At 56.9% G+C, this 23,792-nt stretch overlaps 1 protein-coding gene across 1 annotated transcript in view; it reads left to right on the top strand.

The window, feature by feature from the left end:
* Nucleotides 1-5,463: 5,463 nt before the first annotated feature.
* Nucleotides 5,464-23,792, top strand: part of COTL1 (coactosin like F-actin binding protein 1) — a 42,085-nt gene continuing 23,756 nt past the window's right edge. The window contains exons 1-2 of the mRNA XM_012738482.3: nt 5,464-5,730; nt 6,360-6,442. Coding sequence (XP_012593936.1) covers nt 5,654-5,730; nt 6,360-6,442 — 160 coding nt within the window. The 5' untranslated portion in view covers nt 5,464-5,653. The remainder of the gene's footprint in view (nt 5,731-6,359; nt 6,443-23,792) is intronic.

The raw sequence follows: 23,792 nt of genomic DNA, 5'->3' as shown, positions 1-23,792 counted from the left end.
TCAAATAGTGTCTCCACGGCGTTCAGACTCGAAGACCCGGTGTCACCTCTCAGTGCCTCAGTCCCCTCGTCCGTGCTGGGGCAACAGTCTCAGCGCCTGCCCAGGCTGACGTGAGAATGAACTGAGGAAACACTTGTGAGGCACTTCGCATGACACCTGGCGCACCTTGAGCAATAGGTAGGAAGACGTTTCTTTTCTTTTTTTTTCTTTTTTTTTTTGAGACAGAGTCCCACTTTGTTGCCCAGGCTAGAGTGAGTGCCGTGGCGTCAGCCTAGCTCACAGCAACCTCAAACTCCTGGGCTCAAGCGATCCTCCTGCCTCAGCCTCCCGAGTAGCTGGGACTGCAGGCACGAGCCACCATGCTCAGCTGATGTTTTTCTATACATATTAGTTGGCCAATTAACTTCTTTCTATTTATAGTAGAGACGGGGTCTCGCTCTTGCTCAGGCTGGTCTCGAACTCCTGACCTCGAGTGATCCTCCCGCCTCGGCCTCCCAGAGTGCTGGGATTGCAGGCGTGAGCCACTGCGCCTGTCCTGACTTGAGTTTTCTGTTGCTGACAACCAGCAGTGTCCACACTGGAGTAACTGCTTGTCACCCATACTAGACTTTAAGCCCCAAGAGGGCTGGGAGGTATTTGCTTAGTTCTCATTTGCACACAGGTAGCTCTTAAATGTCATGTTTTTATTGCCAAAGTTTAAGAATAAGGGATTTCTCCAAGACATACAGATATTTGGCTTAGTGTAACTGGAGCTATCGTGCACAGCAACCAGGGCGGAGCTGAGAACCAGTGGCCCTTTTTGGATGGGGACCTTGTTCTGAAGATGAAACTGACACCCAGAGGAAGGCAGAACAGAGAGGATCACCTTTTCCAGAAAATCGTTTCTTGAGTGCTGTGTGCTTGGCTCATGTATGTTGCACGCCTGCCCCCTACAGGCAAGTGAGGTTGTGGCCCCCTTGGATTGTAGGCTCAGTGCCAGGAGTAAATGAATGAATGCATACATACATTTGTACCACTCCCCCAATTCTTTTTCTCATCTTGAGACAGAATCCTGCTCTGTTGCCCGGGCTAGAGTGCCGTGGCATCGGCCTAGCTCACAGCAACCTCAAATTCCTGGGCTCAAGCGATCCTCCTGCCTCAGCCTCCAGAGTAGCTGGGACTACAGGCATGTGCCACCACCACGCCCAGCTAATTTTTTCTATTTTTAGTAGAGATGGGGTCTTGCTCTTGCTAAGGCTGGTTTTCAGCTCCTGGCCTTACGCGATCCTCCTGCCTCAGTCTCCCAGAGTGCTAGGATTACAGGCATGAGCCACTGTGTCTGGCCTTTTTGTTTTGTTTTTTTTTTTTTTTTGAGACAGGGTCTCACTCTGTCACCTACCTGGGTTGGAGTGTAGTGGGGGGATCATAGTTCACTGCAGCCTCAAACTCGTGGGCTCCAAGGATCCTTCTGCCTTAGCTTTCTAAGTAGCTGGGACTACAGGTGCCTGCCACCACACCACAAAATTAAGTAATTTTTAAAATTTTTTGTAGAGACAGGGTTTCTCTATGGTCCCCAGGCTGGTCTCAAACTCCTGGCCTAAAGTGATGCTGCTGCCTGGGCCTCCCAAAGTGCTGGGATTACAGATGTGAACAACCGTGCCCGGCCCATTTCCTTAATTCTTAACTCAGCACATAGCACACACTAAGTACCAAATATTTTGATTTCTCTTAAAGAGGCATGAGTTGAATTAGATGGCTTTTTATATTGTGTGGTTCTCAACTTAAACACACAGTATTTATTTCTGGTCTGCAGTTTGTTTTTGTGCCTTAGCCGCGCAAATGGTTAGTTAGCAAGGTGCTCAAAATTAGGGTTCTTTTAAAAACCACTCCGTTACGTCTTCAGTCCAGTAGAGGGCGATCGCCACAATGAGCACACAGAGAACAATTACAGGCGGAAGGAAGGCAGGTGCCAAATTCTCAGCACATTGGTACTATTCCTCCAGTAACGCCGAACCTTGGAGACGTGGGGTCAAATTCAGTGTGGGAGCTACTTTTTGTTTTGGTGGTAACTAAGTATTCTGAATAAATAATGCATTCACGTGGTTTAAAAATAAAATTAAATGCAATAAAAAGGTATATAGTGAAATCTCCCTCCTCCCAGCCCCTTCTGCCTGGCTGTCTGCTCACCCCACCACAGAACCACTGTTGCTTTCTCCTGGATGCACTGCCAGAGTTTTTATGCATGTGCAAATAAATGCAAATATCTGTTTATCCCCCCTTCCCCCAAAGGTAGTATTGTTGTGAGCACACTATTCTGTCCCTAGCTGTGTTTATTCATGATATCTCTTGTAGAACGTGCCATGTCAGCATATAGAGACTGTCCTTTCTGTGACCGCCACGTGGTCCTTGAGGGCTGGCCAGTGTCACCATCTATTCATCCAGTCCTTCGAGATGGGGACTCAGGTGATTTCCAACCTTCTGCTTTTGGAAATACAGCTCAGTGAATAACCCTGGATGGATTTTTGCACACATGCAAGTGTCTCTAGAGCAGTGACTTTCAGGTCTAACTGGACATGAGAATCACCCAGGGGGCTTTTAAAAATCCCAGTACCCAGGGCCGGGCGGGGTGGCTCACGCCTGTCATCCTAGCACTCTGGGAGGCCGAGGCGGGCGGATCACTCAAAGTCAGGAGTTCCAAACCAGCCTGAGCAAGAGTGAGACCCTGTCTCTACTAAAAAATAGAAAGAAATTGATTGGCCAACTAAAAGTATAGAAAAAATGAGCCGGGCATGGTGGTGGCGCATGCCTGTAGTCCCAGCTACTCGGGAGGCTGAGGCAGGAGGATCGCCTGAGCCCAGGAGTTGGAGGTTGCTGTGAGCTAGGCTGACGCCACGGCACTCACTCTAGCCTGGGCAACAGAGTGAGACTCTGTCTTGACAAGAAAGAAAATAAAAACCCTCCAGCACCCAGGGCATACCTAGGACAGATCACATCAGAGCCTCTGAGTGCAGGATCAGAGCATCCTGGTAACTCCAGGGTCCAGCTGGGCTGGGCACCTCTCACTCCGCAGGGTAATTGGATTGATCAGCGGGGCACACAGATTTGTAAATTTGCTAGATACTGCCACGTTGTGTCAACTCACACTCCCACCAGCGACGTGTTTGAGGGCCTGGGTCTTCACACACTCCATCGCCAGCCTTTATAGGCTTGCCAAACTTTGATTTTTGTCAGACTGCTAGGTATCTTTAAAGGTATATTTTATTCTTACTTTAACTTGCATTTCTTTTATTAGGGGTTGAGGTTGAGCAGTTTTTCATGTTTAAGAGCCATTTGATCTGTCTGGTTATATCTTGTGCCCATTTTTCTTTTTCTTTTTAGGTTGACCTCTCTGTATGTTAGCAAGACTAGTCCTTTGAGCCGTGAATACTTTTTACTGCTTTGTCTTTTATTTTCACACTTTGCATGAGGTGGTACCTTTTGGTTCTCTAGAAGAAGACTTTTTGTTTTAAGAAGATTTTTTATATATTTGAATGTACCCATCTTTTTTTGGCTTCTGGATTTTGAGTTATGGTTAGAAAGACCTTTCCCATTCTAGGCTTTTATAAAGGAAGCTCCTATGTTTTCTCTTGCATTTTTGTGATTTTTTTTTTATTTATTTGTGTTTAAATCTTTGATCCTTTTAGAATTTTCCCTAATCAGTGGTGTGAGGAATGGATTCATCTCTGTTTTTCTTTCTTATGGCCAATTTTTTCTTTCTGATGGCCTTTATCAAGCAGTAAGGTAGGAATCACTTTGTACTGCCTCAAATGGGAATTTATTTTTTTGCCTTTTTATTTATAGCAACAGCTACTCCTGCTTTCCTGAAACTGTGGTCCTGTTCACCTACTACCCATTCAACCATCCATTGATTGATTGATTCAGTCAGCTTTTTGCCTTTTGCTTGCTGGGAATTCTTTTTTTTTTTTGTCTTTTTTTGGAGATGGGGTCTTGCTCTGTCACCCAGGCTGGAGTATGGTGGCACAATCATGGCTCACTGCAGCCTTGAACTCCTGGGCTCAAGTGGTCCTTCTGCCTCTGCTTCCTGAGTAGCTGGTGCTACAGGCTTGTGCCACCATGCTTGGCTAATTCTTTTCATTTTTGTTTTAGAGATGTGGTCTTGCTATGTTGCCCAGGTTGGTCTCAAACTCCTGATCTCAAAGGGCCTCAGCTCCTGAGTTGCTGGGATGACAAGTGTCAGCCACCGGGGTCCACTGAAGAATCCTAATATTAATTGGACATTGTCCCTGACCTTTTGGGCTTCCATTTAATATTTATTTTTATTACTTACTGACCAACAGCGATGACCTTTTCTTGAATGTCTACTTGTTTGCATGTGTATCATTTCGATTAAACCTAAACCAGTGATGTCTGTTCTGTTATTTTTCCTATTGGAGGAAAGTAATCTCAGAGAGGTTTTGAGGCTTGCCCAATGGCCCCCAGTTGGAAAGCAGCAGCGCTGGCTGCAATTCAAGAGCCGGGTCTGCAGGGTCCTGCCTTTTTACCTGCCTTGACACTGTAACTCTTCCCTGTGGAGTGAGTGGGTAAGAGAATGAATGAATGAGTCAGTGAAGGAATGAGGAAGATAGAATGAGTCAGCTCTTGCTCTCAGAAGAGCCCAAAGGGGGAGGTAAGATGCGAATGCCAATAACTGGAATACAAAGTAAACAGTGACCCGCTAGCATGTTGGGAGCAGTCCGCCCTCGCTCTCTACCCCTCGGGTCTGAAATGCTTCCTTCTTTCCAATTTCCTCCCCCCCTCCCCCCAGAAGCCTTGGAACCAACTCTGGGGTCGGGGCAGTGGCCAGCCCGTCTTCTGGGGTTTGAGGCATTACATCATCCACTTGGAAGTCCCCTGCGGAGCTCGGCAGCCCTGCAGCCTGGGGGACAGGGGTGGAGAGGACGAGGGGGCAGGAGAGAGGGGGAAGTGGGAGGGAGGAAGGGGTAGGGAGGAGGGGGATGCGAGGAGGGGGAAGGCAAGAGGAGGGAAGGGGAGGGAGGAGGAGGCGAGGGGAAAGTGGGGGGAAGAAGGGGGGAGGAAGAGAGCCCGGAGAAGGGAACAGGGGGGAGGGGCAAGGGGCTGGGGGTGGGAGAAGCAAGGACAGGGAGGGAGAAGAGGAGGAGGGAGGAACAGGAGCGGGAGGAGGGCGGAGGGCGAGGGAAAGGAGAGCGGGGCTGGGGCGTAGGAAGGGGAGGAGCTGGGGTAGTGGGATCGTCTGGGAGGGGGAGCGGAGGGCGCGGGAGGGCGCGGGAGGGAGGAGCGAGCGGGAGGAGGAAGAAGCCCCCCTCCAGCCCCCACCGCGGAGTTGCGCAACCCTCCCGGCCTGGGATTGGCCGCCCGAGAGCGGAGAAGCCCCGCCCCCGCCTCCCAGCGGCCAATGGCGAGGCGGGCCGCGGCCTGCGCGGCCAATGGCCGGCGGGGGGCGTGGCGGCGGCGGCCGGGGTCCCGGAGCGCGCCGGGTCCGCAGTCGGAAGCGCAGCCGCGCTCGGAGCTCGCGGGCGCCGCGTCCCCGCCGCCGCCCCGCCTGCAGCCGCCGGCCCGCGCGTCCTCCCGGCGCGTCCCCGCCGCGCTCCGGCCCCGCAGCCCGCCCGGGGCGCCCGGCCGCCGCGGGCAGAGTCCCCGCCGCCGCCCCGCGGCGATGGCCACCAAGATCGACAAGGAGGCGTGCCGCGCGGCGTACAACCTGGTGCGCGACGACACCTCGGCCGTCATCTGGTGAGCAGCCTCCCCCCGCCGCGCGCCCGGCCGCGCCGTCCCCGCGCTGTCCCCGCGCTGTCCCCGCGCTGTCCCCGCGCTGTCCCCGGGCTGTCCCCGCGCCGTCCCCGGGCTGTCCCCGCGCTGTCCCCGCGCTGTCCCCGGGCTGTCCCCGCGCTGTCCCCGCGCTGTCCCCGGGCTGTCCTGTTCCCGCGCCGTCCCCGCGCTGTCCCCGGGCTGTCCCCGCGCTGTCCCCGCGCCCGTCTCTGCCCGCGCTGTCCCCGCGCTGTCCTGTCCCCGCGCTGTCCCCGGCCCGTCTCTGCCCGCGCTGTCCCCGGCCCGCGCTGTCCCCAGGCTGTCCTATCCCCGCGCCCGGCCACGCTGTCCCCGCGCCTGTCCCCGCGCCCGTCTCTGCCCGCGCTGTCCCCGCGCTGTCCTGTCCCCGCGCTGTCCCCGGCCCGTCTCTGCCCGCGCTGTCCCCGGGCTGTCCTGTCCCCGCGCTGTCCCCGGCCCGTCTCTGCCCGCGCTGTCCCCGGGCTGTCCTGTCTCCGCGCTGTCCCCGGCCCGCGCTCTCCCCGCGCCCGGACTGTCCCCGCGCTGTCCCCGCGCCCGCCGGCGCTCACGCGTGTGTTTTCTCTTCCGCTCCAAAGGGTGACTTTTAAGTACGACGGCGCCACCATCGTCCCGGGCGAGCAGGGAGCCGAGTACCAGCACTTCATCCAAGAGTGCACAGGTAGGCGTCAGCGCAGCCGTGGTCTTTGGGGACGGGGGTGGGGTGGGGGGCACTGGCGCGCCCCTCTGGCCGAGCCTCCTACAGCCTTGTCCCCTTTGGGCATCCGAAGCAGCAGCGGTGACCCCCGGCCTCCTCGCTCCCACCATCCCCTCTCCGGGCGGGCAGGACAGCTCCTTTGGCCCCCTGTGATGGTTCGCTGCTTTTCCAAGGTGGACTCCTGCAGTTCCAAACTCCAGTGTTCAGCCCCCCCACCTGACCCTTGGATAGGTCGGCGCCCCCCCCCCAATAAAAACAAGCTGGGGGCTGCTTGGCAGAGAAAGAAACTGTCAGCTGCACCCCCTTTTTTTTTCTCCTGCAAGTCATTGTCTGTCTGGGTGCTGAGGGTGTGTGCTTTTCAAATTGGAAGAACAGAGCCCCACAGAGCAAAGGGTACATACACACCATATGATTCCATTTATATGAAATTCTAGAAGAGCCGGAGCCGGTCTATTGTGTGAAAAGTCAGAGCAGCGGTTAGCTTTGGGGGGTAGATAGCCGCTGACCGGAGGGGCCACAGGAGAGACTGCTGGGAGCTGGAAGTGTCCCACATTTGGATCTGGGAGGGGGTGAAACAGGTGTGCACAAGCAAAAAATCATCACACTGTATACTTGAGATGTCTGTGCTTTTTGCACTGCCCGGTGGTGTGAGAGCCAGGGGAAGAGGGAACACGTGGCGGGGACAGCCCCACACCCGAGGCTGAAGTCTCAGCATGGTTGGTAAGGGACCCTTTAAGGAGACTGGAGAATGTGACTCCCTTTCAGTCTCTGGTCAGTAGCTTGGGAGCAAACTTTGAGACAAAAGCCTGGAGGTTGGGGCGGGGACCCTGAGCCAGCCGGTGAGGGTTTGAATCCCGGATGGAGGCTACTTCCTGGCTGTGCGGTCGGTGGGGGGCCTCTGTTTCCTCACCTGTGATCTTATCCGGGTGTCGTGAGCGTGGGTGAGTCAATGTGTGTAAAATGCTCAGGACGGTGTCTGTACAAGCCACAGGATCATTTGTGAAATAAATAACAAAAAGTACAAAATTATGCCAGGGGTCACGTGGGCGTTTCTTCCCGTAACCACTTCCTTAGTCAAATTACATTTCGCATTTAGTTCGATTCAGAGGATATTTGCGAAGCGTGTGCTATGGGCGGGGTGCTGCCGCGATTGTGCACACGTGTGCACACACACGCTCCCGACTGAAATATCTCTTCAGAGATGCCTCTAGACATTCATCCAACCCTTTTGTAAATAAATACATTGGCTTAAAATATCAGAAGCATAAAGTACTACAGCCACGTGGGGAGTTGGCGGGCCAGGATTTGAACCCAGGCCTCTGACTCAGGAGCTCGCTCTTTTCTCAACCACCCTCTCTCCTTCCACCCGCCCGCCTGCCCGCCCGTGTGATGCGTGTTTTTGCAAGTGGCAAACTCTGAACTCTCCCCCATCAGATCAGTCCGGGACCAGGAGCCACCGTGGGGCTGTGATTTGCTGGCCAGCTGCCCTCCCCCAACTGGGCTGCTTTGCTCCTGCAGGTCCCCCATGGCTGCCCCCTCCCCCATCAGACCGAGTTCGGCCTCCCAGGCTATTGTGGAAGCTATTGTTCTCCACCAACTGGGAGCAGGTGACGGGGAGGAAGAGAGCATCCTGTCATTAGATTCCTAGCAGATGCTCCTGGCTTCTGGGCCTCAGCCCACTCTGGGGCAGCCAGAGAACACTTCCTTCCCCCAGCAGGCTGTGTGGTTTTCTGCTCAGACCCCCCCAGCCCCACCCCGGGGAGCGGGGAGCGGGCAGCGGCTGGTCTGGCAGGGGAGCTAAAAATGCTTTCCCGGCTGCGTGTTGATCCTTATGAATGGGCCGTGGGAGCCGCGGGCTCTGCGTGCTCAGCTGCAGTCTGCTCGCTCTCGCGGCCATCTGTTGGGCAGACGCGCGGGCAAGTTACGCTTGCCGGGTCTGCTTGCCGGGTCTGCTCTCGCTCCCCTTGGGAAAGCTCGTTCCTTCCCGCCGTCCTGTCCTCACAACCCAGTACCACCGGCTCAGAACACGGACTAGTTAGTAACTTTTCCTGGCGCTTGCTGTACACCGGTCCCTGCGCGTGACGTGTCTTATCTTGACTTTGCCCTCAAACAGCCCTGTGCGACAGATACTGAGACTGTTCCCCTTCTACAGATGAGGAAACTGAGGCCCAGAGAGGTTAAGCAACTTGCCTGAGGTCACACAGCTAGGAATCAGCTGAACTGGGACTTGATCCCAGGGAGGCTGGCATCAGTGGCCTGTGCTCTTGGCCTCTAAGGAGATAGTTTATCTATTTATTTGGTTTTTGAGACAGTGCCTTGCTCTGTCACCCTGGGTAGAGTGCAGTGGTGTCATTGTAGCTCACTGTGACCTCCAACTCCTGGGCTCAAGTGATCCTCCTGCCTCAGCCTCCTGAGTAGCTGGAACTACAGGTGCGCACCACCATGCCCTGCTAATTTTTCTGTTTAGTAGAGACGGCGTCTCCCTCTTGCTCAGGCTGGTCTCGAACTCCTGAGCTCAAGCAATCCTCCCACCTCGGCCTCCCAGAGTGCTGGGATTACAGGCGTGAGCGGGATTGTTTGCAGGTTACAAGTGCCACGCGTGTGTGCTCACTTGTGATGCGGGGAGCGGGGGGGCTCTTTGGTGGCTCTAATTCCCTGCCAGGTGTCCTGGCAGGCCTGAGAAGAAAGGCACCCAGTCCCGCTCACACTTCTAGTTTCCAAGCACCTTCTCACGTGTGCAGCAAGCAACTGGGACGCCCGGAAGCAGCACCCAGTCTCCTTCTCCCTACACTGGGGGCCTTCCATGGGGCTCCCCGTCCTGGCTGACTCCGCCAGGCATTCAGGCTCGCTCTCTCTCTCTCTCTCTCTCTCTCTCTCTTTGAAGCACCTCCTTCCCTCCGCCCCAGCTACTGTCTAGCCTCTCCTCTTCCTCCCCCAGTGCTTTCCAGAGTGGAACCTGACCACCATCCCACCTCCCCCTCTCATCTCCTCTGCCCCCGGGCCTGGCTTCTGCTCTCCTAGCTGTCTCCCAGCTGTCTTCTGGAAGGTCCAGGGCGTCTGGGCTGCCCCACCGGCTCCCCTGCCCCCGTCTTCCTGGCCTTTCTGCTGACAGCACGTGGAGCCCTGGGGCCCGCACGGGCTCTTGCCCGCCTCCCTTCCTCCTTCGCCAGCTGTGGCTTCTTGCCCCCCAGCCCAGCTCGGGGACGGCCAGAGACCTGTCAGGGGCAGCGGGGGAGGGAGGCCCTAGCTCTGCCTTCCCCCGTCGTGTCCCTGCTTGGAGGTGGCCGGGAGGGTTCTCCCTGAGTGGTGGCGTGGGTGGCCCTCAGCTGCTCCGGCTTCAGCCAATGAGCAGAGCCATCCTGGTGGAGGGACACGGCGAGCCTCTTTGGCAGTAGCGGCAGGGGTCCCTGGACTGACTGTCCTGGCTGAGGTCGTCTGCCCATCCCTGAACCAATCGCTGGGACTCTGGGTGGCCAGGCCTGGATCACACGCCCGCCCCTGGGGCGTGGGAGGGGGGGCAGCCCCACCCAAACCAGGGGACAGACCGAGGGAGTGTGGCTTCCGCAGGGAAGAGTGGGGCGCTGCCCCAGAAGAGGGACAAACCCAGACAGCTCCACCCCTGTCCCCATCTCAGGATTCCTGTTTATGACGACAGTCTCTTAGCCCTTGATCTTGCTTGTCTTGTGTCCGTTCTGTCCCCAGTCTTCCTAAGGCACATCTCTAATCAAGTCACTCCTCTGCTCATTAACCTTCTATGGCTCCCTTGTGCCCACTGAATTAATCCCAGGCTGTCTGCTTGGCTTTCTAATCGGTTTGCCCCACCCACATCTCCTAGGCAATTGTACCCAGCACTCTTCTTTGTGCACCTGCAGCCCGATGAAGCTGTACCACTCCCAGCCTGGGGGCTTTGGTTGTGGAGGCTCCGTCCATGAGGGATTCCTCTTCGTTACATCGGCCCCTCTAGGACTCAGCCCAGCCTAATGTGATCCCTTCCGTATTTCAACTCTCAGGGCACTTTGGAATCAGAAAAGTTCTAGATTCGCATCTCAACTGTGCCCCTCCCTCCCCGTGTGGCCCCTGGGCAAGTGCAGCCCTTCCTCTGTGTTTCCGTCTGTAAAATGGGCATCCCGGCAGTGCCTGCCTCTGGGGGCGACTGGGAGGGTTGGCTGAAGAGGCGCATCTGCACTGAGACCACAGGCCCCTGGGGTGCGTTGGCTGTCCTTACCGTCACTTTTGTGTTTTTTTTTTTTTTGAGACAGAGTCTCACTCTATCACCCGGGCTAGAGTGCCGTGGTGTCAGCCTCGCTCACAGCAACCTCAAACTCTTGGGCTCAAGCGATCCTCCTGCCTCAGCCTCCCGAGTAGCTGGGACTACAGGCATGCACCACCATGCCCGGCTAAGTTTTTCTATATCTTTTTAGTTATCCCATTAATTTCTTTCTATTTTTGGTAGAGACGGGGTCTTGCTCTTGTTCAGACTGGTTTTAAACTCCTGACCTTGAGCCATCCATCCGCCTCGGCCTCCCAGAGTGTTAGGATTACAGGCGTGAGCCACCGCGCCCGTCCTGCTGTCACTTTTGTATAATTATTTCTACTCTTACAGCCCTGATGGTGACATGCACTTTTTGTTGTGAAGCTTTCAGTAAGGCCCCCGGCTCAGTACACGGGAGACACCAAGCCCAGGCTGACACGCAGTGGGCGTCCGGTTCTATGTGGGCATGTTAGACCCGTGGCCTGGGTCCACGTGCAGTGGCCGTGCCGTACATGGCGAGAGGTGGTTAGCATGGTGGGTGAGGGGTGGCATGGTGGGTGAGGGGCGGCATGGTGGGTGAGGGGCGGCATGGTGGGTGAGGGGTGGCATGGTGGGGGAGGGTTAGCATAGTGGGTGAGGGGCGGCATGGTGGGTGAGGGGCGGCATGGTGGGTGAGGGGTGGCATGGTAGGGGAGGGGTGGCATAGTGGGTGAGGGGTGGCATGGTGGGTGAGGGTTAGCATAGTGGGTGAGGGGCGGCATGGTGGGTGAGGGGTGGCATGGTGGGGGAGGGGTGGCATGGTGGGTGAGGGGTGGCATGGTGGGGGAGGGGTGGCATGGTGGGTGAGGGTTGGCATGGCGGGGGAGGGGTGGCATGGTGGGGGAGGGGTGGCATGGTGGGTGAGGGTTAGCATGGTGGGTGAGGGGTGGCATGGTGGGTGAGGGGTGGCATGGTGGGTGAGGGGTGGCATGGTGGGTGAGGGTTGGCATGGCGGGGGAGGGGTGGCATGGTGGGGGAGGGGTGGCATGGTGGGGGAGGGGTGGCACGCGGTGAGGGTTAGCATAGTGGGTGAGAGGTGGCATGGTGGGGGAGGGTTTGGGCTGCGTTGGGTGGCTGGGTTCACAGACTTGCCCATCATGTGACCTGGAGCAGGTGTGTTGCCCACCGGGTAGCTCTTCCGCTGGAGCATGGCCGCTGGGAGGGTTCAGGAAGCAAGTGCGTGGTGCCTGGGACATACCCGGTGCTCCACACATGGTCATTACTGTCGCTGTCCTTTCGTTTGTGGAATTTAAGTGATGTGGCAGTAGAGTCCACAGCCCGAGCACCAGCAAGTTGGGGCGGGAGCAGAGATGATGGGAAGGGGACGGTGGGGAGTCTGGAGTGAGCCGGGCTCGGCCGGAGGGACGAAGGGGAGACCCGCCGGACACGTGGTGCGTCTGGCCGCAGCAGGAAGGGCTTTCGCAGCGGGTGTGTGCGGCCGGGCCAGGGCTCAGGCTGTCTACGCAGTCACATTCTGTTTTTGCATTGTGCAAATAATACACACGCTTTGTGGAATATTCAGAAACTAGGACGAAACAAAAAGAAGAGAATGCAAACCAGATATAGTTCGGATATGTTAATATTAGCAGTTTTGCCACTCAGAAATTTGTTCCTTCATTCACTTGACCATTCATTTATTCTCTTGTTAATTCATTCATTCACTCAATGTGCAGGAGTGGCTACTCTGTGGGGCTCTAGTCTATGCACTAAGGATGAATACAGAAGCAGAGAAGGGCCCTCTCCTCTCATGGAGCTGACATTTCATTGTCATCACCCCAGATGAACCCCTGGTCTCATTTTTATCTATATTCTTGAAATATTTTTCTACATGCACTTTCTGCTACAAAAAGGGATCATGTATAGATATATGGATATTTCGGAGCCGACGCCCCCTTCACTGTAACTCCTGAGCATTTTTCCTCTCTCCCACTCTTCTGCCCGCACCCTTTAAAATGGCCACTTAGTTACCCTCTCACATAAATGCAACATTGTTTAACCAGTCCGCTTTCCCTGGACCTCAAATTGCTCCGTGGCGAGCAGTTTTATTTTGGAAAGAGTCCAGGCATCTGGGAATGAATCCAGTTTTCTGCTTGGTGCAGATTTTAGAGCTGATCTGCGAAGAGCATCCATGGTGGAGCCGGAGCGTCTTGCTTTGTACGGTAGCCTTGCTGTGCTGTGTGGCCTTGGGCAGGTCTCCCGGGTTCTCTGTTTCCTCGTCTGAAAGATGGGGGTCATGACTGCATATAGCGCGTGGGTTATTGGAAGGCTAAGTTGGCCTGATGCATTTAAAGCTAGTAGGGTCCTAGCTGGTGTTAAAGAAGCACCTTCTTGGAAGGGGTTGCACACAAATGGATAGGTTGAGATAAACTCGGGGTGCATTCACGGAGGGCAGCGTCAGCTCGGTTGGAGGTAGGTGCCCTGTGGCGTTGGCTGGGTGACAGTCTGGGTGCAGGTGATATTCCCAGGATGCCGTGGTCAGCCTGTAGCCTATTCGCAGAGAGATGCAGGGACCGATGTTGTCTGCCCGGCACCCCATGCTTTGGGAGAACCACTCCCTCCCATTTCATGAGAATCCTGCCCCGCCAATGGAGTTACAGGAAGGCTGGCCCTGCACTTCTCCACCGGGTGGGCACATGACCTAGACCTGGCCAATCAGAGTAAAGCCATTCCTTCTGCTAACTGATTGGTTCAAACTTGGGCTCATGTGACTCAAGTCTAGCCAATCAGACTCATCCCTGAGACTTTGGACTAAGCTGTTGACACAGAGAGTCCTTTTAGCTTTCTCTGGGGTTAAGAACCAAAAGAATAATGAAAGCTTGGAGCTCACGGGGCCCAGCAGCATCTGCAGAGAGAACCTGTCTGAGAACTCAGGAACGGAGGCGAAGGTGGGGGGTCAAGACCAGATGATGTGGCTTAAACTCTTGGATGCAGCCTTGCTTGGCGTTCTCTCCTTACACTGTTCACTTTCATGAGCTGATTCGTTTTCTTCCTTAAGGCAATTGAGTGAGTTCTCTGCGATTTCCCTCTAAAAGAGTCCTGACCACTGTCTCCAGGTTGGGCGGCTAGGAAGAGGCCCAGAGAGGGGGAGAATTCAGGCTGGACAAGGAACTGAAAACCTCTCACGTGAAAAACGACAGAGAATAGGGCATATTGAACCCAGAGGAGAGACACCTTGGGGGACACGAGTGTCATCTTCAGATGTTTGAGGGGCTGTCAGGTAGAAGGTGCGGACTTCTTCAGTGTTCCTGCCCCCCACTCTGTAGGATAAAGGGAACCAAACAGTAGACATTTCAGGGATAGATTTTGGGTGGACCTGGAGAAGAACTCTGCCCTCCAGTGAGACCAGGTTACCACAGGAGGTAGTGAGACCCCCATCCTGGGAGGTATGTTAGTCAAGAGCGACTAACCACTCCAGCATAGATGTCTGAGAAACAGATTGGAAGAGGCCCTCCTTGACTGTGCACTTTTCTGTCTCCCAGCCCCTTTTCTCTGGTCTGTTTTGCCCCTGGGAAGAATGGCCACGTGTGCATTGGCACAGCCTGGGTGGTGCCTGTCTGTGGGGGGGGCTCCGTCCTGCCTGGATGACGGGGACCGAGAGTGACAGAGAGGGTGTGATTTCCAAAAGAAGGGAGATGGAATACAAAGGACACGGAGCACTTGCTGTCCGCCGCCTCTGCGTGCATAGTAGCACAACGCGCACGCAGTTGGCAGTCCATTTGTCATGCTGTTTCCCTTGCAATGTTTTCTCCCCTACGGGGGAAAAAAAAAAGATCCACATATGGAAACCCACTTATAGATTTCAGAAATCTGGGTGAGAAGGGAAGAAGAGAAATTTCCCAGTAGGTCTCAGGGAATCTGAGATCAAAACGAAGCTTTACATCTGGGATGAGGCTTTGGACGTTATAAAGCGCGAAGCAGTCTGTCCGCCATGCGGTCAGCAAACGTTTATTGAACACCTGCTTGGCTCTGGAGACAAAGTCGGGTTTTTATTTTTAAGCGGCACCCCGAAGGGCTATGGCGTCGCTGCCTTTGTAGTTTTCTGCGGTCCCCAGTCCCCCGTTGCCTTCTGTGCCCGCACGTCGGCTGCTGGGAGGCTCACAGCCACATGGCATGGCTTTCTTTTTTTGTCTCCTAAGATGCATGGGCTTTGTGACAGCTCTTTTGGCCCACTGTGTGGTGACATTTGTGCTTGCTTTTGTGTTTGTGGCCATGTCCTCCACAGCGGAGGCTGGAAGATGTCCATGGTCCCCACGCGTAGGGTGTCCCTTGCTCAGAAAAGATGTCCCATCGATACTAGTCGAATTGACTTGAGTTTTTTGCCCCTTGAAAAACTTGAGGAGTTAATGCAAACGTTTCGAGAGCATTGCTTGCGGATTTTGTAGACGCCATAAACACTTGCCCGTCCCCCATCCTTCCTTTACCCCATTACACTCTGGTGCCCGCCCGCTCCCCGAGCACGGGACCCTGTCCCTAAGTCTTCGTAATCTTCTGCTTGCCACATTCCTTGGCCATTTCTTTGTCTTTATTCCACCTGACCTCCCTCCAGCGTTTGTTGGTGCCCAGCACCTACTGAAAAGATAATTCCCCCTCTCCTTCTGCAGGGCAAGCTTGCCTACTTCCCCCTGGGCGTCTGTCTTCTCTTGCTCTCACTTCCCTCCGCTACTTCTCCTTCCCCTTCCTGCCCCAGAATCTAGGCGTTTCTGGGGGCTCCACCCTTGCTCACGGCCTTGTCTCTCTCCAGAGCATTTCTTGAGCATCTACTATGTGCCAAGGGCTGGGATGGGTCCCGTCCCTGACCCTGGTGAGCTCGCAGTGCCGGCCAGAGGTGGCTTCCCAAAGTTCACTTCGGGTCGTGTTGCTCCCAGAACCACGTCGCACTGGCCTGTTAGGTCCACATGCCTAAACGGGACTCGAGACACCCTGTATGGCAGGTGCCTGTCGGCCGACCCCTCCTGTGCACGTCTCCAGCGCGTGTGGCCCCGACTGCAGGGATGCCCACACGCCGGGCACTACGTGGGTGCCGCATGTATTGGCTCATCTGGTTTCTCTCGTTGGTGAGGGGCCAGTGAGCACAGTGACACCTGTAAGTAGGAGTTGTCCCCATTTTGCCGATGGGGAACCTGACGTTGTCCTTGGAGAGCCAGAGTCGCTCGCTTGGGGTGGTGCAGTAAGCGGTGCCAGGGGCACTCTGAGCCCAGGTCTCTGTCTGAGGCTCCCTGCCCTGTCCCTGTGGACGGTATTCCCTCCACCTGTACTGTCTTCATCAGTTTTGGTCTCCTGGAGAACTTCTACACACCCGTCAAGGCCCCGTGTAAATGTCCCCCGTGATCAGATGCCCTCCTTGTCTTGGGGGTGCTCACATGTTGTTAGCATGCGTGTCTGTCTCTTCCACGCCATGGCAAGGCCCTGGAGAGAGGGACTTTGTCCCTTTGCTGGTGGCATCCTCAGTGGAGAATCCCTGCCCTTCATGGTTCATTAGCTCCCAATTGCTTTTCTCCCCCATGGATGTGTTGCTCTCTTGAGTGGGCCCAAGTCACTCACGGGCGGTGGCCTGGGTGACAGGCTTTCCCAGCGAGTGCTGCCTCCCCCTCCCTTTGTCCCTTGCCTGGAGAAGAGCATGCATACTCCTGAGCTCGGGTCTTAGATGTGCTGCTTGTGAGCTGTGTGGCTTTGGGCAAGCCGTTTAACCTCTCTGTGCCTCAGTGTCTTCACTGGAAAATGGAAAGTGTCCTTGCAGGAAGAGTGGGCCTTGCAAGCCTGGACAGCCCCTCTCTGATGGCCCAGCCACCCTCCATGTCACCTGCTGTTTTTCTTCCTGGCACTGGTATGGGTTGGGGGCTTCCCAGAGCCAACCCTGGGGCCGGGACTTGAGAGCAGGCGGGGCAGTTGGAGCCAGGAAGCCAGGCGAGGGTGCGGGGGTGGGGAGCCCGGTAGGAGGGGCGGGCACGTGGGTGCCTGGGGACATCCCACAGGGACCCTGGAGGCACAGGTGGAGAGCCGCCCAGGAGCCCTGGCACAGAGCCTCCCACTTTTTTCTTTACTTTTTTGGTTTTTTTTTTTTTTGAGACAGACTCTCACTCTGTTGCCCAGGCTAGAGTGAGTGCCGTGGCGTCAGCCTGGCTCACAGCAACCTCAATCTCCTGGGCTCAAGCGATCCTCCTGCCTCAGCCTCCCAAGTAGCTGGGACTACAGGCGTGCGCCACCACGCCCGGCTCATTTTTTATGTATATATTTTTAGTTTGCCAATTAATTTCTTTCTATTTTTAGTAGAGACGGGGTCTCGCTCTTGCTCAGGCTGGTCTCAAACTCCTGACCTCGAGTGATCCTCCCGCCTCGGCCTCCCAGAGTGCCGGGATGACAGGCGTGAGCCGCCGCGCCCGGCCCTCACCCGTGCGTTAGACGGCAGCCTGCCCGAGATCCCGGGTTTAGCTCTGTGCTTGGTCGGTGGCCATCTCATTCCTCCCCGGGCACACGCTTTTGTTTTGTCTCCTACGCATTGATGTGAGTGAGCTTCCTTGCCGGTAATAAATAAATAAATTAGTAGTAACACTAACGATGGACCTTCGTTGTGCCAAGTCGTTGTGTCAATTCCCCACGGCCGCTGCAGCACACGACACACTCAGTGACTCGAGACGCGTGTCAGCTCACCGCCCGGCAGTTCTGGAGGTCACGAGTCTGGCGTGGGTCTGGGGGAGGCTGGTTCTTTCTGGGGGCTCCAGGGAGAATCTGGTTCTGTTCCCTCTGGCTTCCAGGGCCGCCCACACTCCTGGGCTGGTGGCCTCTTCCTCTTCAGAGCCTTCCTCCCGGTGCGTCTCTCTGCGCCTGGCCCTCCTGCCTCCCTCGTCCCCATTTAAGGGCCCCGGTGATGTCACTGGGTCCGCCCGGATAATCCAGGATCAGCTCCCCATCCCGAGGTCCCTAATCCCTGCTGCAAAGCCCCTTCTGCCTCGGGAGGCGACATATTCACAGGCTCCAGGGGTCAGGACGGGGACATCTGGGGGGGGGGCTTTGTTCTGCCTGCCATAGTCACCCACCCCGCGATGTCACTGAATCTATGCTGTGACCCAGTGTCATGTTGTCACCCTCAGCTCCTATCCCAATTTCCCAGGTGAGGACGCTGAGGCTTGGATGGGTGACGGCCCTTAATTAGCGTCTCACCTGGTACCTGGGCTTCAGGCTCCCGCCCCTCACCCCCTCTGCTTCCTAAAATCTGCAAGTTAAGATCTCTGCGACACTAGGAGGGACGAGGAGAGGAGGCTCTTGTCTTGCACGCTGAGGGACAGGCCTAGTGCCGGAGTTTCTCCGCTTGCCGGGGACGGGGAAAACCTGCCGGGGTCTTCCTGCAAACGCTCCGTCCTTCCCGGGGTGAAATTCTGACCTGGCTACTTCTGCCCGAAGAAAGGTGGCTTGGGGCTTCCCCGGTGCGACCCAGAAGTCGTTTTCTTCCCCTTGGTGGCTGCGGTTCTACCCGGCTTGCACCGTGGGGCGTGCCGTTCACGGTTTGCAATGAAGGAAGCCTCGGCCTGGCAGGCCGGGGGGCAGCCGGGGCCGGGGCCGGGGTGGGCAGGACCTGGCTTGAGATACAGAGAGCCGGGCTCTGGGCGGCCCCTGCGTGACCCCCGCCCGACCGCGGGACAGAGCAGGGCCTGTGCCCACCGCCGAGCCCCGTGCAGCAGCCCTGGGTGCCGCTTGCTCTCTCGCCACCGCGGGTCCGATTCCGGGGAAGGGACCGACTGTCTTCCTTGGAGCACGTGCAGATTGGAGGCCGCTGCGTGCCGGGTACTGAGGCTCAGCGATGTGGTCGCAGGGGCAGCTTCGAGAATGTTCTAGAAACCACCGAACTGTACATTTGAAAAGGGTCGATTTTACGGCGTGTAAATGACACCTCAGGTTTTAAAATGTAAAGAAAAAGGGGGAGGCCGGGCGCGGTGGCTCACACCTGCAATACTAGCACTCTGGGAGGCTGAGGCGGGAGGATCGCTCGAGGTCAGGAGTTCGAGACCAGCCTGAGCAAGAGCGAGACCCCGTCTCTACTAAAAATAGAAAGAAATTAATTGGCCAACTAATATATATAGAAAAAAATGAGCTGGGCATGGTGGCGCATGCCTGTAGTCCCAGCTACTTGGGAGGCTGAGGCAGGAGGATCGCTTGAGCCCAGGAGTTGGAGGTTGCTGTGAGCTAGGCTGACGCCATGGGACTCACTCTAGCCTGGGCAACAAAGTGAGATCCTGTCGAAGAAAAAAAAAACAACAAAAAACAGTGGGGGAGGATAGGCGTGGAGCAGGGCCGTGGGGTGGGGGTAGCAGAGCCCACGGCGTGGTAGCGTGGCGGGGTGGTGGCGTGGACGCTAGATTCACTTGAGTGACGCCCCTTCCGTCCCAGCTACTTTCATTCTACATCCTCCCAGGACTCCGCCTAAGCCCTCGGTGTGCCGAATTCCCAGCCAGCACGGGCCCCCTGGTCCCCAGGGACGACCCGCCAGCCCCCAGGCCCTCTCCCCTTTGGACCCAGGCCCCGTGTCCCCATTTCCCCAGTGCTGTCCTTCGCCTCCTAGCAGGTGCCCCGTGGCCTGGGTCTGGTGACCCGCTGACCTCCTCCCGTGTTAGTGACCAGGAGGCCTGGCAGCAGTGGGTCCCTCTGTCCCCCAGCCCAGTGCCAGACGAGGGACCCCCGGGCGTGCTGCACCCACGGCTGTTCCCAGCTCCCCCCCAGAGCCTGGCTGGGAGCCGAGGGCGTGTGCCCGGCTGTCTCAGGACTTCGGGACCGGGAGGCTCTGCCCGGGCGGGACAATAAACTAGCGCATCAATGGGGGTGAAGTGAGTCAGCAGTGTGGGCCTTGAGCTCCATAACTTCCCTGGGGGCGGGAAGCCCGACCCCACCCCGGCTCCTCCCAGGCAGAGATGAGATGGAGGGGCCGTCTGCAGCCCGGAGAACCGGGGATCAGAGAGGGGGACGGACGAGGCCGAGCTGGGACTTGAGCCCTGGCCTCCCGGCCTCTGCCCCTCAGAGCACGGAGATGACTCAGGAGCCCCCTCCAGGCACGGGCATGGATGGTTCTAGCAAGGCCCCGCCGCCGTCGGTCTGCCCTTTCCGTGCGCTTTTATGAAAGGGCAGACCTGCCAAAGCCGGTGGGTGGTTCTGTCTGTCCACAGCCCGTCACTTCCGCCCGCCCGCTCAGCCCTGCTCGCCGGGGTGGAAGTCACGCTTCCAAAACCCCGAGAGGGGGGTGGGTTTATTCTCACGAAAGGACGGGGAGCGGAACGCCTAAGGGAAGCCAAGGGCGATGTGCAGACGCTGCCCGTTTATTCTAGAAATACTTATTGAGCGCGTGCGGCGTGTCAGGTGGCGTCCGGGCGCTTGGGACGCAGGAGCAGACGAGGTTCCTTCCCTCCTGGAGTGGGGTGCGCAAGCCGCAGGGCGACCCCCGGGAAGTCTTTCTGAGCCTTGAAACCCTTAATTCACACACAGTAGCAACGGGCTTAGTTATAAGCCCTTCCGGTCTGCGGCCCGAGTCAGAAACGGAGGGGGGCTGGGAGGAGTCTGAACGTGCCTGCTGACGCTGTTGCTTTTGCCTGCGGAGTTCCGTCAGCCTCTGTCTCTCAAATTGTTGACGCGTCCCCTTCGTCCTTGCCCTGTTCGCCGGGTGCACTCCAAGTCATCCTTCGAGACCCAGAGCAGACCTCACCTCCTCCCTGAAGCCCGTCCTGATTGCAACTCCCCCTGCAGAGTTAAATTTCCTACTTTCTCTGAGGCTCCCATGACACCCGGTGACGGCTCTTTGCCACGGTGGTGATTTCGTCGCCGCGTCCGCGTGTGCCGTGCTGGGGCGTGTCTTACTCAGCAGAGTGCCCGAGTCACGGACTACCAGTTGGCGTTCGGCAGCCCGCCCGCCAGCAGCAAAGGGAGACTCAGCAAAACTGCACAAAGCAGACGCGACAATGCGAAGTGGCACGGGCCGGGGCCCGGCAGCTTGTCACAGACGCCGCGATGACATGTGCTCAGAGCCCCCCGGGACTGTACCTCTGAGTCAGGAGGTAGAGCTGGCTGTAGCGTGCTGACTTCCATTTAAGGAAGTAAAGTATCTTCTTTTTTTTGAGACAGAGTCTCCCTGTGTTGCCCGGGCTAGAGTGCCGTGGCGTCAGCCTCGCTCACAGCAACCTCAGACTCCTGGGCTCAAGCGATCCTCCTGCCTCAGCCTCCCGAGTAGCTGGGACTACAGGCATGCGCCACCATGCCCGGCTAATTTTTTTCTATATATTTTTAGTTGGCCAATTAATTTATTTCTATTTATAATAGAGACGAGGTCTCGCTCTTGCTCAGGCTGGTCTCGAACTCCTGACCTTGAGCGATCCGCCCGCCTCGGCCTCCCAGAGTGTCAGGATTGCAGGCATGAGCCGCCGTGCCCGGCCTGGTTTTTTTGCTGTATCCATCAATGGGAAGCATAAAAGTCACTTTGCAAAAAGTGGGGACTGTTAGACATGAGAATTCTCAATTCAGCTGCAAGGGATGAGGCCGACTCCTTCCAGCCTCGGGCCTCAGCCTCCTCCCACGTACAGACACAGGCACCCCCCAGCCTGCATTCCTCCCCGGTGTAGAGAGGACACGGTCCCCTCCGGTCCCCTCCGGTCCCCTTCTGCAGGCCTTGCCCTGTCGCCGCCCAGGCTCCCCCCGCCAGCAGCCCGCTAGAAGCAGCCGCCGCTGTGGCCGCTGTCCAGCTCTGTCCTTGCTCTGGGCAGCAGGACGTTAGAATCCCTCCCCACTTCCTTTCTTGCTCGCTGCAGGGAGCTCCCTGGGTGGAAGAGACAGCTCAGCTCTTTGGTGTGTGGGTTGTTTTTTCCCTTCCTGAGCCTTGTTTGCATAACCCCTCAGGAGTCTATATAAGGTAAGGTCGGCCCTAGAGCAGCGATGTGATCTTGGCCCGCTCTGGGGCAACTTCCTCCCTCCCTCACCTTCCTCCTTTCTTTAGTCTCGCTCTGAACTTCAGCGTTGGGTGGAAATTGTGAAATTACTCTCTCTTTTTTTTTCTCTTCCGTTGGCCCACGGATCATTTACAGGGTGCCTTTGGGGTGCCTGGCGCTGCGACAGGTGCCGGGGCTATAACAAAAACAAGACAGACACGAAGATCACACGGACTTTTACCAAAGAGTTTATCAGGGTCACTTAGGTGGTGGGGCCTCATTTTTGCTTATTTCTTATTATTCTACACCTAGCATGTGTTTTGTGTATAATGGAAAAAAAACAACTCTTGTTCAAAGCGTTTGCAATAGAGTAGGAAAGTGGCACACAGCTTGGTCTGTGGCGGGCCCTCAGTCCCCTGGAGTTGGGTCCCCTGGCCGGGACTGGTCCTGGGGACGGGCAGAGACTAGCTTCCCTCTGGGGGCAAGGCAGGGCCCCTCAGTCAACGTGGGTTCTGGGGCAGGGACACCCCGGTGAGAACACTGGGACCGGTCAGAGTCTGCCCCTCGGTGATGACCCCACCCTCCGCGGAGTTCAAGTTTGGGTGGGAGGGGAAAAGGGAGGGCTGGGGCAGTCCTGGAGCGCTTGGTGGAGATTCTATGCCATTTATAATTTTTGGGAAATTGGTAGAGCAGCTCGTGCTGGTGGCTTTGGTGATTCCGGTGAATCCTGACTGCCCCCTTTTTTTCCTCTCGAACGCTCTTCCCACCCCCCCGAGGGTCATCCCCCAGCTCTGTTGTCACCGTGTTTTCTCCCACGTGCCCACTGCCGGCCCCCTCTCGCCTCCTCGCCTTGGTCCCTCCTGGCCTTTCCCCCTCCTGTGCGGGGCCTTTCCTTCCTGCCTCTCTCTCTTCCAGGGGTCGGGAGGAGGAGGAGGAGGGATGGGAAGGGCAGACACAGACGTGTGATGATGCACTGACATACACGAACTTAGTAACTCAGTCAATGCAGGGAGGTGAGCTGGGCTTTGGACGAAGGTGCCCATTAACCTACCTGTGGGCCCTGCCTGGGGTCTCCGGGTCTCGAGGGGTCCCCACCAGGAGCCATTTCGCAGAGACAGCCCTTCGCTGGCCCGTGACGAGGCTTCGCAGACCAACGGAAGGGTCAAGTTGTTTTCAAAGTGCAGTGTCACTAGTGCTGCGTGGGGACCTTCCTCTAGTGAGCAAGACTCTCGGCGGTGGCAAGGGGAGGGTGTCCCCCCGAACTGGGGACATCCTGAGCGCACTCGGCCAGGGCTTTGAGCGCTTGGCACTGGCCAGAAGGACACGGCAGTCCTGTCCTTGCTTTGTCACGGGTGCTTGCCCATCGGGGCTTGTTTTCAGGTCGGCGAGCTGGAGCTACTCGGACAGAACGATCGCCTCATTACCTGGGCCGTCGTTCCGTAGCTGTTTTTTCTACCCGTGGCTTTTCCCCTGTCTTGGGGCGTAGGGGTTCGTGGGGAGGGAGGGTCGCTGGTGGCTGGTGAGGTGCAGCGCTCAGGAACCGCGCCTAGGTGCCTCCGATTCTGTAAGTGACAGCCTTGAAAAGGCCACACGGGAAGCTTCTTCACACCCTGTCACTTCCCTAAAGTGAAGGGGCTGCGGGAGGGCAGGGGGTGGGGCTGGACTTGGAGCCCTTCAGCTTCTGGCCCTGGAGGCCTTTGTCTCGCTCACCCCTGGCTCTCCCCTCTCTCCTCTTCTCACCTCTTTCTCTAAATCAGTGGTTCTCAAGCTTTGGCAGCATCAAAATCGCCCCCGGGGGGGGGGCCTCGTTCAGGCACCATTTCCGGGGCCCCATCCTCGGGGGTTTCTGAATCAGTAGGTCTCAGGAGACCCTGAGAATTCTCACTTCTAGTAAGTTCCTGGGGGCTGCGGCTGCTGCCAGTCCCAGGGCCACGCTGTGGGAACTGCCGCTCTGGGTGTCACCTGACCTCCAGCGGGCAGGGAGGAGCTGTGGGGCTCCTTTCCGGCTCACCTCTCTGAGCCTCGGTTTCCTCACCTGTGAAATGGGCCCGTGAGCAGCGCTGACCTCGTAGAGAAGTTGGGGGATGACAAGATGCGCCAGTCCACGTAAGCGCTTACACTGTAG

This window comes from Microcebus murinus, chromosome 20 (genome assembly GCF_040939455.1).
Source record: "Microcebus murinus isolate Inina chromosome 20, M.murinus_Inina_mat1.0, whole genome shotgun sequence".
NCBI lineage: Eukaryota > Metazoa > Chordata > Mammalia > Primates > Cheirogaleidae > Microcebus > Microcebus murinus.
The sequence above is the reverse complement of the archived record's forward strand: the minus strand, read 5'-3'. Positions and strand labels throughout refer to the sequence as shown.